The 19,583-nt window shown below is 43.0% G+C and overlaps 1 protein-coding gene across 2 annotated transcripts; it reads left to right on the forward strand.

The window, feature by feature from the left end:
• Positions 1–2,071: 2,071 nt before the first annotated feature.
• Positions 2,072–14,693, forward strand: synpo2lb (synaptopodin 2-like b). 2 transcript variants are annotated; one of them, XM_029455511.1, is made up of 5 exons: positions 2,072–2,332; positions 5,879–6,030; positions 6,142–6,435; positions 6,969–7,357; positions 11,103–14,693. In XM_029455511.1, exons 1-5 carry the CDS (start codon positions 2,231–2,233, stop codon positions 13,820–13,822), a joined length of 3,657 nt encoding a protein of 1,218 aa, XP_029311371.1. In that variant the 5' UTR covers positions 2,072–2,230; the 3' UTR covers positions 13,823–14,693. The 2 variants fall into 2 exon arrangements, with proteins under 2 accessions (XP_029311371.1, XP_029311372.1); XM_029455512.1 differs by lacking the exon at positions 2,072–2,332 and adding an exon at positions 4,194–4,244.
• The last annotated feature ends 4,890 nt before the right edge of the window (positions 14,694–19,583 follow it).

Genomic DNA, 19,583 nt, shown 5'->3' on the forward strand with positions numbered 1-19,583 from the left:
AACAGGTTTATTTTGGTCTCATCAGACCACAGGACATGGTTCCAGTAACTCATGTTCTTGGATTCATTGTCTTCAGCAAACTGTTTGCGGGCTTTCTTATGCATCGGTTTCAGAAGGGGCTTCTGTCTGGGGCGACGGCCATACAAACCGATTTGATGCAGTGTGCGGCGTATGGTCTGGGCACTGACAGGCTGACATCCCACTTCTGCAACCTCTGCAGCAATGCTGGAAGCACTCGCACGTCTATTTTTGGAAACCAACCTCTGGATATGACGCTGAGCACGTGGACTCAACTTCTTTGGTCGACCCTGGCGAGGCCTGTTCCGAGTGGAACCTGTCCTGGAAAACCGCTGTATGATCTTAGCCACTGTGCTGCAACTCATTTTCATGGTGTTGGCAATCTTCTTATAGCCAAGGCCATCTTTGTGAAGCGCAATAATCCTTTTTTTCAGCCGCTCAGAGAGTTCCTTGCCATGAGGTGCCATGTTGTCCAGCATTCAGAGAGAATTGTGCCCAAAACACCAAATTTAACAGCCCTGCTTATCATTTACACCTGAATCCTTGTAACACTAACGAGTCACATGACACCAGGGCGGGAAAACAACATCATTGGGCACAATTAGGACATGTTCACTATGGGGTGTACTCACTTTTGTTGCCAGCTGTTTAGACATTAACAGCTGTGTACTGAGTAATTTTCAAAGGACAATAAATCTATACTGTTATTCAAGCAGCACACTGACTACTTTAAGTTATATCAAAGTTTCAGTAGGATAATGTTATCCCCTGAAAGGATATAACAGAATATTTGCAAAAATCTAAAGGGTGTACTCACTTTTGAGATATACTGTATGTCTATATATTGTATATACAGTGTGTAGGATTCATATTGACAGTAACAGATGATATTTGCATACAAAAAATTGGTATTGATAATGTATGACTGATTTAAATGTTCATCATGAAGACTCTGGAGTATAAATCCCGGATGAAGGGCAGGCTGGTACCAATAATATACATTTTCTAAGTAGTACAAAGTAAAGGAAAGTAGGCAGTCCACATACAACCCTTTTATATTTTAAACCTTATTGAAGATTTTATGCACAGACAGAAATTCCTGGCAATGAACTCAAAAAAGGCTTCTGTGATAGTTCCTGCTTTTCCTCTACTCATCTATCAAATAATTATAATGTAACAAGAGCTGGCTATCTCAATTGGGCTAAAGTGTCAGCACCAAATTTGAGCCAGCCTGGGCCAATATATGGCTGCCAGATTTGGCTGCGTTTTGGGTGTGCAAACTGCCCCACTTAATAGGACACATTTTGGCCCAGCTCACCTTGCAATAAGGTCCAACTTGGAATTATTTTAGAGGCTATTCATCACAAACCTTGCATGAGTTCATTAGAGGATCAGATTAGAGCTGCTGTTGGGCCAAGTCATTTTCACTAACTCAATTCTGTAATCCTCTGCCGTTGCTCTGCAAGATCAGAAGTGTTAAAGCTGGTGAACAACAGCCTGAGAGCTAGTATTCATCATCGTTCCCAACACCGCAGAAGGGATTTCCAACAAAGAATCTGCCCCTCATTGGCTGAACCTTTTTGAATGTGTTCTGTGTGAAATTCACTGACAGCTGAAGGATGAAAAAATGATCTTTCCTAGAAGGTCAGTACTCTGACGCCGATAAATGTTATAGACGGAAATTCCTAAAATATTTTCTCCTTCTGTGCTTTAAGGTTGGGGTACTGTGGGTAGATCTGTGAGCCGCGGCTGCTAGCCAGACCGGCTGAGCTAGGGTCAAAGAGGGAGTGGTGGCGGTTATTTCGGGAGAGTATATCAGCAAGCATCCCGTCCTGAGCGGAGTGTTTGAGAGTGACATGGCAAGTGTTGAATATGAGAGAGGATGAACACACACACACACACACACACACACACACACACACACACACACACACACACACACACACACACACACTTTTTACCCTCCTGAGTGCCCACCCTCCGACACAGCATTCCAGTGTGAGCAGATGAAAGCCAGCCTCCCCCTGTCTCCTCGTGGGTGGAGTGATTTGTCGTGGTCACAGAGAGGAGCGAGAGGCAGAAGCCTCACACTCACTCATTGATACTCGCAGAGCGGGAGGAACTGAAGAAGGGGAGAGCAACTTATAAACAATCACACACACACACACACACACACACACACACACACACACACAGCGGGCTGTGAGCTGGGATGGTAGCGGAGGAGATTGTGGTCTCCCTCTCAGGAGGCTCACCATGGGGCTTCAGACTGCAGGGAGGAGCAGAGCAGCAAAAACCTCTTCAGGTGGCCAAGGTACTGTGTGTGTGTGTGTGTGTGTGTGTGTGTGTGTGTGTGTGTGTGTGTGCATACAATATGTTGCAGAAAAGACTTGCGGCCCAGGTGGTAACGTGAGTAGACGGGTTTAATAGAGACTGCAGCTGTTAATTGCAGTCTGAGGCCTTGATGGTCTTGTGGTTTGCTATGTTTGTAATTCAAACTTTGGTCAGAAACTTTATAGTAGACATAAAATCAGAATAAATAAATCAGTAGCTCATTCATTCAGCGGTTATATATTTGTCTGGGTGTAAAAAAACTAAATCCAAGTACTCTTGTCAGGTTAATCGTCTACCTCTTTCACACACAAACAAGTCAGTAAATGTACTTTTTTACTTTTAGTTTGTTCACAGCTAATACTTGAAAGGCAACAATTACTTTTCTTTGGAGGGCATCGGAGAGGAATTAGTTTGATAGGCGAAGTCATATTGAAATGCTTATAATCAGGATGACCTTACACATTAAACTTCTGTATCTTAGTAACAAAAAATGCCTTTTTTCTGCTGTTTTGACCACAAATAACCGTCCCTCTACAACAGGACCTCTAGGATATAATACAACGCTCTCATGCTCCTTTTTCCGCAGCCATTAAAATTTCCCCTGTTGTGATTCAGTTGTGTTTGTGGATCGGAGGCACACACACATATTGAATGCCTGTGAAGTTGTCAACATGAATGTGTCTCCTGTGAACACACACACGATATTGCATATTTATCAGCCATAATAATCCAACTTTAAGCCCCAGGAATATTCTCTTCTTTTCCCATGGTTTCTCCAGAAGCTTTTTGCGTCTGTGTTTATGTTTGTTGACAGTCCAGAATGTTGTCTCTAATAAGAAAATCTATTCTTGAGTGGAGGAATGCGACCTCGCTCACATTGACGATACATAAAGTTGGCCGGTCCCTCATAAACCGTCATAACCTCTGATTCAAAATGGAGTGGAGTGGCTCTGGAACCAAAGGCCTCTCTTTATCCAGGATTTTCAAGCAGATAAAGTCACCTTTAGATGAACGTTTGATAAGTGTGTGCTTCCTCTGGTTGGTGTATGTGTGACCTGTTCTATGTGTGTGTCGTTGAGCATACCTCAGATAAGCCCGTTTGGGAATGGAGCACAAACTAGAGGATCAGAATAGCTAATTTAAGAGGAGCTGGAACTGAGCATGGAAAAAGGCCTCTTGTTCACGCGCAAAGCCAGACACACTTAGATACGTTACTGTGTAAAGTTATACTATTGTAAGTAGGGATGTAAACCTTTTTAAAGGAGTCAGTAGCGGCCCGATATCTGTCCCTAATTGTAAATATGTTTTTCTGTTACCCATCACAGTAGCGCCTGTCTCTTTTTGTCTATTGATTTTCCTGCAAGGTTTTATTTTGGGTATGTGTTGAACATATGGTGAATGAAAGTCATCCCCCAGCTGTTCAAACCCCTCTTTCAAATATACTTGTGCTGTGTGTGTATATGTGTGTGTACATTTGTGTGAGTGGGAAAGTACAAGTTAGACAGCTTGTCCTTGCATGTGTTTGTGTGACGCCACAATGAGATTATTGGGTCAAGAGATACAGATAAAGGCAAATAGAGTCCAAGTATGTGCGGGAACACACTTTACATTTTTACAGATAAGCTGTGTGTATTACAAGTGTGTATATGTGAGGAGTTGAGGGGCCTTATCTTCTTCTTATAGAGGAAACTGCAATCTTGTCGACGAGAATACTTCCCATCTATCACCCACCCCCCACAGACATGCTTCCTGAAGGATCCTATGACATCATCTCTTAGCGACCTCCAGGAACAGCTGCATGACTTCACAAGTTATTCTGATACAGGGGACAAGGATGGCTGGCAGAGGAGAGCAGCCTGTTGCTGAACTTTGTTAATGTCGGAGAGCTTTAGGTAATTTCACCAAAGAAAGCCCTCCCTATACAATCTCTAGGTCTTTTACAGGAAGTATACTGAAGTAACAATCTTGATGACTGCCCTTAATATGGTCAGAGAGATGGTTTAAAGCCCCTGAAAACTTTAATTCTTATGCCATTTTCTATTAAGATAAAACAGGGGTGGGGAACCTCCGGCCTCCGGGCCGTACACGGCCCACCGAGACCTTTTGATCCGGCCCTCGAGGTTATTCATAAATACACGCAAAGAAATCCACTAGAAAACAAATCGTGTGCATGTGACGTCACGCTTATTTCCCAGCCCGGAAGTCAGCCATGTTGGTTGGAATACACAACCAAGACGTTGGCCGTTCGCGTGGGAGTTGCTGCAATGCTTTGTAATTTTTTTTGTATTTAAAAGTCTAAGATTGAAAGAAAATGCCAATCGTGTGCGCAGTGTATAATTGTGGTCATAACGCTACTCGTGACCCAGAGAAACGGTTCTTTAGATTTCCTAAAATCATCAAAAACAACGATCCACAAAAGAGGGATGAATTGCTGTCTACCAAACGCCGTACGCTGGTTTAGCAACATAACTCGTGAGGATTTAACAGAAGAAAAAGCACAATTCACCCGTTTGTGTGGCGTCCACTTTATATCTGGTAAGACCTCATGCTAAAGCTATGTTTTCAATGTTTACGTTAAACATTTGTGCTTATGATATACCCGAACACTGTAAGACCTTACTTCTCCACATCGCTGACTGGTAAATAAGGCACTTTCTTTACATGTGATGACAGCCATTTGCTCTTTGTTTATGTTTTGCTTATTCTTGAGCCTACTTCACTTGCGAAAAGTAAAGCACCAATGTGAGAACATGCTTCGCTTAATCCAGCCATACAATCACAGTGTGCGAGGATAACATCGCCGCTCTTCTCACTCACAAACCACGGCTTGAGCGGTGTATCTCGAGCTCATTGAAAGTGATTTACAAGGTCAGGGTCCTTGAACACAACACGAGAGGTACTGCCTTTTTACTTGACAAGGTGACAAGGTAAATTTCCCCGTTGTGGGACTAATAAAATATTTCTAATTTCTGATAAAACAGAAGATACATGGATACAAAAGTTGCTTTTTTGCACAGCATGAAAGAAAGGTGAAATGAATGGGCTGCGTCTTAAAAAAAAACAGAGGTTATGAGTTCAATAATTAGTATGGTTTTTAGAATCTTTAAAGCCACTATATATGGAATATGTAAGTGTTTATGAAACATCTTAGTGACGGTTCAGTGCAGTGTATGTGTTGCTGTACCTGGTTGGACAGAATGTTGGGGATGGATACGACAACTAAGAGTTACCAAAGTCACCAAATGTTCCTATTTAATTTCTACACTGTTCCTGACGATAACAGGGGGAACAAATACAGTTTCAGGGTGTACGTACATCCTATTGAGAAGCTTTGGGGAAGATAGAGTAAGCACAGAGATTCACAAAAAGTTGTAGGAGTATTCTTTTGGTCTAGAAAGGTTTAATAACGAATGGAAGGTGACGATTAGGTGGGAAAGTGGACAATGTATGTAAATGTGTATATTCACGGTGCTTTTACCTCTGCTAAAAGTGTTAATGTGTTATTAACCCCTTGTCCTCTCCGCAGATACGCAGGCGCAGCAAAGCGTGCAGAGCTGGACTGAAAGAGCATGACGAGCTGGTTGCCATTGGCGACCATGTGTGTTCCGAGCTCAGTCACGCTCAGGCCATGGGCCTCATAGACACGGAGAGCGCTACACTCTACCTGAGGGTTAAAAGGTCAGTACATGGACCCCCATTCTGTACACCACACCGTCTTACATGAAGCTGTATCAGACAAACTGATGCATGTTTTGCATTTTCAACAACTCGTCATCTGCATGTTTCCAGGGCCCCTTCTGGATACCACTCCTCATCTCACTCTGTACCGCCCCGCTCCTCCATGAGGGTCCTGTCTCCCCCCGTGGAACCCTTGGCCTCCCACCTTCTCTCCATCCTCTCACCCACCGGGATACACAAGGGCATCACTTCCCCTCCAGACAGCGAGGCGTACTACGGAGAGACAGACAGTGACGCGGACACACAGTGCCTCACGCACCGTCGCCAGCGCCGCACACCTCCTCACGCACGCTCACCTGCGCGCTATGACAACCAAGAAGAGGAGGAGACCTCAGAGATGAGCGGGTAAGGGGGTGGAGATGGAGAAAGTTGTTTTCAACAGTATTTCTAAAAAGCTGCAACATCATACTGGAGTTTTTACCGTCCATATTCGATCCATAACAACCGTGGTGTAAGAAGTATTTAGATACTTTACTGAAGTAAAAGTAGAAATACCATAGTATTAGAATTCTAGTTTTATCAGTAAAATGTACGTACAGTACCAAAAGTAAAAGTATGCAGAATGGCTCCCTTTATATTATTATTTTTGTATCAAAGACCATTTTAATGTTGTAGGTTTGTCAGTGTGGAGGCAGTTTTGAGATATAAGCAGTAGTAGTAACTAAAAGGGTCAACTAAATGTAATGGAGTGCATTTCCCTCTGAAATGTATTAGGTAGAAGTATATAGTAACATAAAACTAAAATACTCATGCACTGTACAAGTATGACATAATTGTTATAAAATACAGTAATTTAGCAAATGTACTTAGTTACAGCACTTCTGCAAAAGAGGATATCTACTGCAGTGTTATAATCTGTGTGGTGTCTTTCTTCTGAGGTATGAGAGCGCCACAGATGCAGGAGTTTCCATGCAAGGGCAGTGGGACGTTCAGTGTCTCCCTGGCGTCCCACGCAGAGAGCTCATCTACCAGCCCCCCCAGACTGAGTGGACCACTCCAGCACACACCCCACACACTCTGACCCCTCACACACTCACACCGACTCCTGATCAGGGGCTGATGGAAGCGGAGGGAGAAGTGGACAGTGGGTTTCAGGAGGCAGGGGGCTACATCGGGCTGGCCTGCCCACCACTCGTGTCTCCTGAAAGGGCGAAAGACGCTCTGATGTCGGCCTCTGGTAAACAGCTGGTGCCAATGGTGGGACCACAGCAGACCCCAATCAGCGACGAGCTCTGCACCACCTACGTGGAAAAAGCACGGCAAGCTAGTGAGTAAATATCTTCAGACAAAACTACAGTACACTGTTATATGTAAATAATCCAAAGATTACAAATCTCATAATGGAAAAAACGGAAAATCCACATACAAAGTTATACTGTATATGCATACAAAGTGAGAATAGTGAACCAAGCACACATACTGTTATTAACACATGTTATTATTGTAACATATGACAAATGAGGACATTTAAAGCTATACTGTCCATCTTTGGTTGGAATATAAGGCCGGTTTGAGGAGTCAAGCAACAGGGTTTAGTCCTGCACCATCATTTAGATACTTTAGAGGCTACCATGACCTTAGTTGTGTACTGTAATTAAGAATAAAGTCTGTGGCTGTGGCTCCACAGAGAGATGTGGATTACTGAGAACATATAGCCTTGGGCAGAGCTCAATTAAGTTGTATCTTGTTACAATGCTAATTTTACTTGCATGCAATGGATGTGTTTATAACTTCCAACCATAAAAGATTCAAACAATAATTGCTGCTAAATACAATTTGGATCTTGGATGTGAGTTTTTTCAGTTGGATTTAAGTTTTTACCTATACACCAGCTGTGATCCTAACACAGGAGCCGCTCTAGTTTCTGATGGTGATGCAGCTGGACTATTTCAGTCCTGACTGCAGGGTTTTTGTTTTTTTAATTCAAATTCCAAAGATTCCCAAAGATCAGCTGTGTAGTCTTGAAACTTGTCAATAGCTAGACCACCCTCTAGTGGTTGTTTTGTACAACTGGAGCATCCAGTTACATTTACAGACTGGTGATTATGGGGTGAGATATACTAGACACCTGCAGAGGTATTCCACCTCCCCCCTCCTCCCCCTCCTCCCCCCTCTGTCCTCTGAAACAGCAGACCATCTCTTCTGTCAGTATTCGGAGTATTTGCCTCACTCGCTGTATTTATAGGCTATGAAGCTTCTGATCGACAGACTGGAGCAAATCTGACTTACAGGCCACACAGCTGAATATCTGGTGTGTGTTTACATGAATGTGTGTGTATGTAAAAGCTGTGGTATGTGTGCACAGTAAACTTTGTATCAGTAAAATGTCTAGAATTCTAGTGCTGAAACTATTCGATTCATTGATTAGTCAATCAACAGAAAATTAATCGAGTCATCTACAATACCGATAAAAAAGGCCAAACATTCGCTGGTTCCAGCTTCACAAATTTAAATATATACGTAAATTTCACTGTTGAAAGGAGTAGTGCTTTGTATTCAGCAACACAGATTGTAAACCACTGAAATAAACCATGATGGAAATGATTGCTTATTACAGCCCCATATAATTCCTACTGTGATGGAGAGATGTCATTTTAAAGGAATAGTTTGACATTTTGGGAAACAGACGTCTTACTGGAAGTTAGATCTTTTCATCTAACTTTCAGTAAAATGTAATTGAGATGTTATATTTGAAATCTTTTATGGCAAATATTAAGCTGCAGCAGGGATTTAGCCTATCTTAGCATAAAGACTGGTAACAAGAGGAACCAGCTAGCACTACTCTGTCCAAAGGTAACAAAATATGCCTACAAGCACCTCTAAAGCTCACTGATTCACATACATTTATTATGTCTGATTTGCTTAATCTGTACAAAAAATGAAGTATAAAAACAACAATTTGCCGTTTTACAAAGAAAACTCTCAGAAAGAAGTGGAGTATTCAGAGTATTTCCCAAAATGTTGAACTATTCCTATAACTTGTAAAGTTTAATCAACCAATAATTTCAACAAGGCAATAATGACCGCAGCTGATCAAACTGAATAGCTATGTACTGACTGAGTTGTGACTTCACATGAGCGAATGTTGCAGTAATGACGGATCTACCACTCGGTACAAGAGGCTGAATGACTTAGGTTAGGGCTTTACTGTAGGACAAATGATGACTGACTCTGGTGTTCAGGGACCTGCCCTTTCTCATGTTACACACACACACGCACGTAAGCATGCATGCACGCACGCACGCACGCACGCACACACACACACACACACACACACACACACACACACACACACAGTACCTTTGGCTTTTGAACTGGGATTATTAGCTTGTGTGTGTGTGTGTGTGTGTGTGTGTGTGTGTGTGTGTGTGTGTGTGTGTGTGTGTGTGTGTGTGTGCAGTGATTGTTAGGTTTGAAGTGTCCGCACCAGAGAACGGCACATCAGTAAAGAGGCCATGACCGAACTTTCCTCTATAAACTATAATTGGCTTTATGAACTCATAAACACACACAAACACACTTATACACACACTGAATGACACCACTGTCTAAATATCCTCTGGTGAGGGGTCTTCTCTGTGTGTGTGTGTGACAGAGATTGGACAGGTGTTTGAGGCCTGTCAGACAGACACAAATAGTGGGTTGACATCATTTGTTGGTTTGGGTTGCTGGACACAGACAAAGGTCTTTACATGGGCTGTGCCCTGAGAGAAGAGCTGGAAAACACAGACTTCCTCACTCAGAGCAGAACTGGACTGTGAGTGTGAGTGTGGGAGGGTCTGAGGGAGTTTAAGGACACACACACACACACACTCACGCTTGTGAGATGAGGAACCTCACATCTCTTTCAGGTTCAGACGTAGGTGGACACACAGTCCCACACACTGTGTATGCAGGTAAGACACATTAAAACCCTTTTATGTTCATTTACACGCAGATTCACTAACATTAGAAATGATGCATATCAGTTTGAAAAGAAATGCTGTTTTTTTCTAATTGAGAGGAATTACTTAATTGTTATGCTATGTCAGCTCCTTTACCATTAATGTCAAGCTTATTAATCATTGTTGTACTGTAATACACTTGACTGATGACCTTGATTTAGATGTAAGGCTAAATTAATTAATCACTCCACCTGGGACTAATCACATCTACACTGTAGGGCTTTATCAACTTCATGAAGCTATGTTACTTATTGTTAGTCGGATAAATAATGCAATACAAAAACTGGAACAAAAGTCACAGATTATTTGTAGTTATGTTTGGCAATGCAATATTGGTCTGCCTGTGGGTCGGTTGGTGAGTCCAACACTTTGGTCCAGACTGAAATATCTCAAACCAAATACCTACACAAATAATGACATTTTCCCCAGGCTCGCATGTTGTTTTTGTTGAGTGCTAATTAGAAAATGCTAATATGCTAAACTAAGATGTGTTAGCATTTAGCTACCAGCACCACTATGCATAACTAGAGTCTAACAGATCCACTAGCATTGCTATGTAGATTATTTTTCTCCCCTAAACTTTGTTGTGTCAAGTCTTTGCTACAGAAATATCTCAACATTTCAACTGAAATATCAAGTTTGATATTGTGTGTGTGTTTGTTATGTCTCGGTTAGCTTGTCTGTATGAAAGTTATTTTATGTATTTGCATACACAGAGGAGGCATCAGACTATAGTTATGTAGTGAGGATATTCATGTAAGATGAGCCAAGCATTTGTGCAGGAGAGACACTCTGATCTAAACTTCCTGGGGTGTGTGACTCAACTCCTGAGAGCAGCAGGAATTCTTTGTTCTAAATCCACAACACACACTCCTGTCTGTCACTGGTAATCCTCACTGTGATAATACTGTATAAATCAACCACTGCTCGCAGTCAGTGAGAGCTATCACACTGTTGTTTCCGTTATTTGTCGCCTGTACCTTGTTATTTATTCAAAAATCCCATCTCTCCTTTCTCTTTCAGAACATTTATTTTGGTCTCTCCCTCTTTTCTCTTCCTGTCTTGCAGAGTTGCAGCGTGGGGAGAGTGTGGTGGAGAAACAGGTAAAAGAAGCCCGTACTAAATGCCGCTCTATTGCCTCTTTGCTGACTGATGCTCCCAACTCCAACTCGAAAGGGGTGCTTATGTTCAAGAAACGCCGGCAAAGGGCCAAGAAGTACACACTGACCTGCTTTGGCAAAGCTGAGGGAGATAGAGGAGTGGAGACGGAAGGAGACACAGGAGGGGAGACGGAGGAAGAAGGAGGAAGCTCCATCCCGAGTGGCTCAGAGGTTGATGAAGAGGGATTCTCAGCATCATTTGACCCTACGTGGGACACCGGCTATCTAGATCTGCTGGACAGGAAGAGCTCTGCCTGCCCATTAACCAAACCAACCACAGCAACCACAGCAACCACACCAACAACTCCAACAACACCAACAACCAGTCACAGCTTGGGGCTGGACATCTCAGCCTATCATACTCCAGGACTTGTGATTCCAGACTATCAAAGCCCAGGTTTGAAGGTCTCAGGGCTGGAGAGCTCAGCCTATCACGGCTCAAGGCTGGAGAGCAGCATCACGAAGCAACCAATCGGTAAACACGCTGCACACATGTGTCCTCCAGCTATGGCTATGACCAATGGTGGGTCAGTAGCTGTCAGTCGGGCTAGTGTCATTCTGAGCCCGCCCTCTCAGGCGCCCTTTCAAAGTCAAAATGTGCAACATGGCAACCCTAATCTCAGTCCAATCACAGACTCAGATCAACTCCTGAATCTAGGTGTTCTGAACCGTACTGCTCGCCCCTTCACCCCAGGCCCTACCTCTTCCTGTGCATCTGTAACTTCTGTGATGTTTCGCCCTCCTCAACCCAAACCCACAGCCGTGGCCATGACGACGAAACCAGTGGCAGCCGTCTCCATGGTGTCCCTCCAACCAACTCGGATTCCACAAAGTCCTGATGTAAGGAGAGCGGTGTCTAGCACCTCTCTATACATCCCTGCAAGAAACAACAACAGCAACACTCCCCCCTCTATGAACTCTCCTCCCTCCTCTCTATCTTCTGCACATTTCTCACAGCCTACCACACACCCACCCACATCTTCCCCTCAGCCCGCAGTATATGCTTCCCCTTCCACCCCGTTCTCTCCTTCCGCAGCTCAAAGTAACCTGTTCTGTCCATCACCTGCTCAACACTTCTCCCCTCCAGTTCCCCAGCCATTTATCTCTCCTCATGCTCCTACTTATCCACCTACCTCCACCTACATTTCTGCTTCTCCCATCTCCCCACCACAGCCACCTGGTCTGTCTCAGGTCTCCTTCCATGCCCAGCCCACCCCTCCTCCTCCTACTCCCACCCAACTTTCTCCATCTCCATCTGTCCATCCCTACATCAACATGACAGGTGCAGCGACTCCTGGCCCTTATGCTTCCATGGCAACTGTATCACCTCTGCAAGCTCCTGCTGCCGATTCACTGGCGACAAGAGAAGAGCGCATCTCGGTCCCCGCCACTCGCTCAGGCATCCTGCACGATGCCCGTCGTCGCAGCAACAAGAAGCCAATGTTCTGTGCAGTCCAGAACAAAGATGTTTCTCCAAACCCAGACCTGCTGTCGATGGTCCAGAACATGGATGTTCACTTTGGAAGAACCCCTGGACCTGAACCTGGAGCTGCACCCAGTGGGGAGACTGGACATGAGTCAGGGCCGGAGGAGGACTGGCTGAGGCTGGGGGCAGAGGCCTGCAACTTCATGCAGGCTCAGCGGAGAACCAAGCCACCTCCTGTAGCTCCCAAACCCCAAACCCCTCAGGTGCCACAGCTGGCAGGGAAGGGAGGTGAGCTGTTTGCCCGCAGGCAGAGCAGGATGGATCGGTACATTGTGGAGAGATCTCCATCTGTTGCTGCAGTACCATACTCCCCTGCCCAGATGAGGGAGTCTTCACCCACGCCTTCTCTCCCTTCCACCTGGAAGTACTCGTCCAACATCCGTGCTCCACCTCCCATCAGCTACAACCCCCTTCTCTCTCCTTCCTGCCCTCTCAAGGCCCAGAAGAAGCCTGAGGTGGCAAAGTCTGGGCCAGCTGGATGTAAAGGGAAAAAAAAGGGTCTCAAGTCTGTGGACATTATGAGCCACCAGCCCTACCAGCTCAACTCTTCTTTGTTCAGTTATGGCGGTGGTGTTCCCCAGGACAACTCCACCTATCAGCTTCAGGGAGGAATGACCAAGGGTCCTCAGAAGACAGCACGAGTATATGAGGTTAAGCGCTTCTCCACGCCCCCACCGACATCTACAGGCCCTGCTCTCAAAGTTATTGTACCTCGATCAGCTACGACACTCGGAGAACCACTATGGCGCTCTGATGTCACATCTCCTCCACCCACAGTTGGCCCCATCCCATACCAACCCTATCAGCCTCAACCCCAAGCTTACCAACCTCAGTGGGCCGCCTCCCCTCTGTCTCCCCCACCTCCCCCCGCCCCTACAGCTCCACTCCCTCAGCTCCCCGCCTTCTCAGCTGCTCTCGCACCAAATCCGGTCCCCACTTTCTCCCACCTCCAGTCCCCCAACACTGCACAGTCTAACAGGCAGTTTAAGAGTGCCCCAGATCTGAGTCCCCTGTACCCTGCTGGTGCCTCTCGGCCGGCATCTAGCAGCATTCAACCTAACCGAGTCCCCAAGCCTAGATTCAGCACTTCTAACCTGGGTCTGCAGCCTTGCGTCTGGCGCCCTGGATCCACTGCGCACTGAACAGACTCTGGACTGGACATAACAAACCAGGGCTCTTTGCGAACATAGAGCAACATTTTTTAAAATAGGTTCATGTGTTTTTAGTATTGTAACATTGTTTCAGGGCGGCAGTTTGGGTTTTACCAGCCACATTTTATCACAAGATCTGTTTGGATTGGCCACCCATGTAGCACATTTTATCACATTTTTAATCTCGTTGACTCATTTATCCAATGCTTTGGCTGTAGCTAGAGGGGAAAACTGTGTTTTGGAAATGTAGTGTAGAAACCTGAGAAAAAGTTTTAAAAATCAGTGACAGATTGAAAGGACAGAAAGAGATCCTGGATGAAGCTGAAATAAAGTTATGTAAATATTGTATTGAATGATTAAGAATTAAGTTTAAACATAAAAAAGAAGAATAGAGGATGTGAAAAGATAAAGCTGTTGTAAGAGAGATGAGGTCGAGGATGGGAAAAGGATGAAAAGGGAAGCACAGATGAAGTAACATAATATAAACATGTCTGATGAGGTGTGAAAGGTGAAGATTTGACTCTGCAAACTTCCTACAGTACCTGTTGCCATCCACCAACAGGTACTGTAGGAAGTTTGCACCATCATATCAGAAAAGGTGCTTTGCTAACAAACTTGAAGTTGCTACTACTACTGTAATCCTCTGTTATATATATTTTAAAGATTTGTGTTTGATGATTGTCTTTTTTTTAGTTGCACTCTGCAGCAGTGTGTGCTTTGTTTTCCGTAGTTTTTCATAGGAAGAGGAGCACAGCTGCCACGAAGAAGGGAAGCCATTTACAGTAGCCTTGATTTCTGATCTGCTGATATGAAACAAGAGATGTATAACATGTCTGTTTAGCTGTTTTCCACAGAGACATGCGGCTGAATAAAAATAGACATGACTCACCTCAGCTGTCACCCTGTTTCTCCTTGTGTCACCCACTCCCACACATCTCCTCTCATTAGTTTTTATCCTTTATCTCTCTTTCAGGCATTTACTGACTAGTCTAATAGCTTAATTGCTCTCTCAGGATTTAGAGATCAAATACATAGTCTTTGAAGTGATAGTTTAGGCATCAAGAAAATGTTTTATTAAACTTTCACCACATGGAGGCACTGTAGGATTTACCATCCAGACATTTCGCACCACTACAGTTTATGATCTTATCTCACCACAGAGTTTACATAACTAGAAAGTGAGTAACATTTAACGTAACAATAATATATCTGTCGGGAGGGGGGGGGGGGGTTCCATTTTATATCCTATATATTTATCATTTTAAATGACATTTTCTAGATCCTAACTGTAAACACATTGTAGGCTATTATTATTAATCTGGCTGAATGAGGAGATAAAATAAATCTAATAAATGCATCCCTTTTCTAACTCTTCTATTTTAGATTTAATATCTGATAATTGCAGTTGAAAATGTCCTTGCAGGATTGTTGGCCTCCATTTCAGAGCAGTTTAATTTATGACAGCCGCCTGATGGCCTTGGAGCGGTGAAACCCAACCACGGCCAAGGAAAGGGATCTAACCTCTGACCCTCGACTGGGATCAGGTGACAGATGGGGCTAACTTTAGCTGCTAACTTTAGTCCTGTTCAGGTCCACTGGTAAATTTAGCTGCTGTGCTAGTGGTAGGTACAACACACACACACACACACACACACACACACACACACACACACACACACACACACACACACACACACACACACACACACACAAATACACACAAATACAACTCCAGTCCACAGCAGATTCATTTTTCTACAAACTAGGTCACTGAAATTTAGAAATACATAAAAGCTGTAACTGCACTTAAAGTAATGACCGAAGCAGCTCTTTCAACTCTTGGCCAAATTACCAAATTAGTTCTACAATTCTCCCTCTCTCGCTCTATTGCACACATGCACACGCACAAACGCGCACACATGCACACGCACACGCACACACACAATTTCACCTATTTTTGAAGCTGTTAATCTCCGGCTATTTGGCCCGGTGCTAAACTCTTAATTCTGATGGCTTTTTTACAATGTGATTGGGAGTGAAGGGGAAGCGCTCTTTCGTACATCCTGTCTCCTCCTGCTGCTCTGCCAGACTCCTTACTCACATCGTGTTTCTGGGTCAACAGAGTCGAATGTTTGGGGAAGGGGGTCAGGGTTTAGGGGCAGGTCAGGTAATAGGACAAATAATCTCATTCAAATGTGCATCAATCATTTTAGGGTTATTATTTAAGAAAAAAATTGTTTTCTAATTCATTATTAACTGATCTGTTTGGCTTAGGTAACTATCACTAAAAGGTCATTTGTAATAACCAGCCAACTTGGTGATACACCTTCTAACTGGGAGTTATTCCCTGATGGATTTACAACCAAGCTACACACACATCTGTATCAAGGACACTTACTCTGTCCAATTTCAGGACATGGCTCAAGGGATGGCAATCTTAAACTGCCTGTAGGCTATGTCGCTTGGATGACTCAAAACCTTTGTCCCAACTGAAATATCGAATATATACATTATTATTTATTTGGAGTCGTGTTTCTGGCCACCTGACAAATGTAAGTTTTCTATTTATTCTCTTTTAGCTCTGTTGTTCGTCGCTACCAACTCCTAAGCAACCGCTTTCACATTGTCACATTATTTTCACATTGTCATTTGATACATTGGTATTATTAAAAAATATATAAAATATAGCCACTTTAAAAATAAATGTTCTTGTCAGTGTCATCATCCAACCCACTGAAGAAATGCTTGCTATTCCACATGATCTATACCTCCTAATTGGATGAACAAATCCTTCTTAACCCTTAACTGGATTTAAAAACTCAAAATCACACAGCAGAGAAATATACAAAAGCTTCTGGTTTTATCTATAAAAGCAGGAGACTGTCAAGGAACTGAAGCCAGGAACAAACAAGGCATGAAGTTGCAAGGGTTTGTAGAAGGATGTATAGAGACTAGGGAGAAGAAAACACATAAACAAAAGCATAAATGCCCTCAAGCACATAAAGCCGAGTGACAGGGGAAGAAAGTAACTGTAAATCATATCAAATCTAATTTATTTATATAGCCCAATATCACAAATTACACATTTGTCTCAGTGTGCTTTACAGACTGTAAAGGAAAAACCTTCCTAAAAGAACCCCACAATTAAAGGAGGAACAATGGAAAAAACCTTAGGAAGAGCAATTGAGGAGGGATCCCTCTCCCAGGACGGACATACGTGCAATAGATGTCGTGTGTACAGGATAAACAACATAGTACAAATACAACATTTGAGAGAATTATGTTGTGATCAAAAAAGAGAAAGTATGGATGAATCCAGGATAATGTCAAAAAGACTTCCCGGTGTCCAGCAGGACCAGGGCAGCAGGTGCAGCCACGATTCCTGATCCTGACGTAAACTTTATCAGTGGCAACCTGCCACATGAGAGACACAGAAACTCCGGGGATGATACCCCGGATGATGAGTTAGTAACATACATTTACATAAATGCTTACAGATAGAGAGGGAGAAGAGGGGAGAGGGAAGGGAGGAGAGAGGAAGAGAAGGAGAGCAGGTAGATGTCCCCCGGCAGTCTAAGCCTATAGCAGCATAACTAGGGGCTGATCCAAGGCAAACCTGAGCCAGCCCTAACTATAAGCTTTATCAAAAAGGAAAGTCTTTAGCCTGCTCTTAAATGTGGAGAGTGTGTCTGCCTCCCGAACACAAACTGGAAGCTGGTTCCACTGGAGAGAAGCTTGATAGCTGAAGGCTCTGGCTCCCATTGTACTCTTAGAGACTCTAGGAACTACAAGTAACCCTGCAGTCTGGGAGCGTAATGCTCTAGTTGGTTTATAAGGTACTATGAGATCTTTAAGATATGCTGGAGCCTGATCATTAATTGCTTTGTAAGTCAGGAGAAGGATTTTGAATTCTATTCTGTATTTTACCGGGAGCCAGTGCAGAGCAGCTAATACAGGAGTAAGTGTCTTATTTTTGCAATGTTACGTAGATGAAAGAAGGCAGTCCTTGAGATTTGTTTTATGTGGGAGTTAAACGACAGATCCTGATCAAAGATAACACCAAGATTCCTTACGGTGGTGCTGGAGGCCAAATTAATGCCATCCAGAGCTTCTATGTCATGAGAAGATGGGTTTCGGAGGCGTTTAGGGCCAAGTATAATAACTTCAGTTTTGTCTGTGTTTAACATCAAAAGGTTGCTAGACATCCAAGTTTTTATGTCCTTAAGGCATGTTTGAAGTTTAGCCAATTGATTGGTTTCATCTGGGTTAATTGATAGATATAATTGGGTATCATCCGCATAACAATGAAAGTTTATAGAGTGGTTCCTTATAATATTGCCCAAAGGAAGCATATAATAGAATAGATGAATAGTGAATAGAATCGGTCCAACTACAGAACCTTGCGGGACTCCAAGACTGACTTTGGCTGTCATGGAGGATTTATCGTTCACACGTACAAATTGAGATCGCTCAAATAAATAGGACTTGAACCAGCTTAGTGTGGTTCCTTTTATGCCAACATAATGTTCCAGTCTCTGTAGTAGAATGTCCTGATCAACAGTGTTGAAGGCAGCACTGAGGTCTAACAAGACAAGATGTTTTCCATTGTCATGTGTTGTTTGTTATGTTATCAAAAGCCGCTGTTGTTCCCCTGCCAGTAGAAAGGGTGGGACAAAATATTTGTTAATAATAATAATAATAATAATGTTTACAAGCTGGATAAAACAAGATCAGGATCAAATAAATGTGACATCCTCCCTATGATACAAATACACAACTCTTCTGGTTGTTCTAAAGTCGAGGCTAAATATCAAAGGTGATGAAGTGTTGATAAATTATTTATTCAAATTCAAATATCCCTAGTTATTCTGAAAAATAAATACATGACAGATTTACAGAATATATTCTAAAGCCCCTTTCCCTTTGGACAAAAATCCCACTAATACCAACTAATATCTGGTTTTTGGTGGGAAAGGTTACACTCAGGAATAACATGTAATTTAGCCGCTTCTCCGGCGTGAAGTGAATATATAATAAACCTTCAACGATTTGGACGATCATATTAATTTATTCATGTAGAAAACATACGATTAATATTCTCTCTGAAAAGTCACCAAACTCCATTGACAAAAACAATCATTTTACCTCTTTGTATAACATACTTCATTCAACCTCGTCAAAAACAAAATAAAACTCATCAAAACCGTCTTTGTTAGTCTTTCCACTGTTCCAACAATCACTAACTCTGGTTTAAGAGTTTTAAAGAGAGAATAAAGTAACTGAATATGTAACAGACATAAAAATAAAGAGGTAACAACTGCTTTCCACGGTTTACTAAGCTTCTCAGCGCGTTCATGATGCGGAACGTGACACACCAGAAAAAAAATAGAAAGGCTTACTTATCTACTTGCAATGGAAACGGTATCTATTGCCTTTTTTTAAGTGGGTTTTCCAGTGTTTAAAAAACCTGCGTATACGCACTAATTTAGGTGGAAATGGTATAAAGTTTAAATTATTCGCCATCTTCAAATTTTCACATTATCCTATTTATATTTTCTTTTTACAGATAAAGTTGATAGATTTAAAAAAATACATTGTCAGTTTCCTATTATCATTCCGTTTTAACAACCTCTGAACTCAAAAGACCACAACCACCCTCTTTACTCCTTGCTCAACTTCCCCCCCCCTCCCACCCCGAAGCCAGGTTTCTATCGCACTAGAGCAGCCCTGCTGATAGGGTTTCACTCTCTCC

This window comes from Cottoperca gobio, chromosome 19 (assembly GCF_900634415.1).
Source record: "Cottoperca gobio chromosome 19, fCotGob3.1, whole genome shotgun sequence".
NCBI classification, from domain to species: domain Eukaryota; kingdom Metazoa; phylum Chordata; class Actinopteri; order Perciformes; family Bovichtidae; genus Cottoperca; species Cottoperca gobio.

What these genes read in the sequence shown, in the direction of transcription:
- synpo2lb (XM_029455511.1), top strand. Translation starts at nt 2,231, where the DNA reads ATGGTAGCGGAGGAGATTGTGGTCTCCCTCTCAGGAGGCTCACCATGG. An exon ending in AACCTCTTCAGGTGGCCAAG is followed by an intron (nt 2,333 to 5,878) that starts GTACTGTGTGTG and finishes TCCTCTCCGCAG; the next exon opens with ATACGCAGGCGCAGCAAAGC. An exon ending in GGAAAAAGCACGGCAAGCTA is followed by an intron (nt 7,358 to 11,102) that starts GTGAGTAAATAT and finishes CCTGTCTTGCAG; the next exon opens with AGTTGCAGCGTGGGGAGAGT.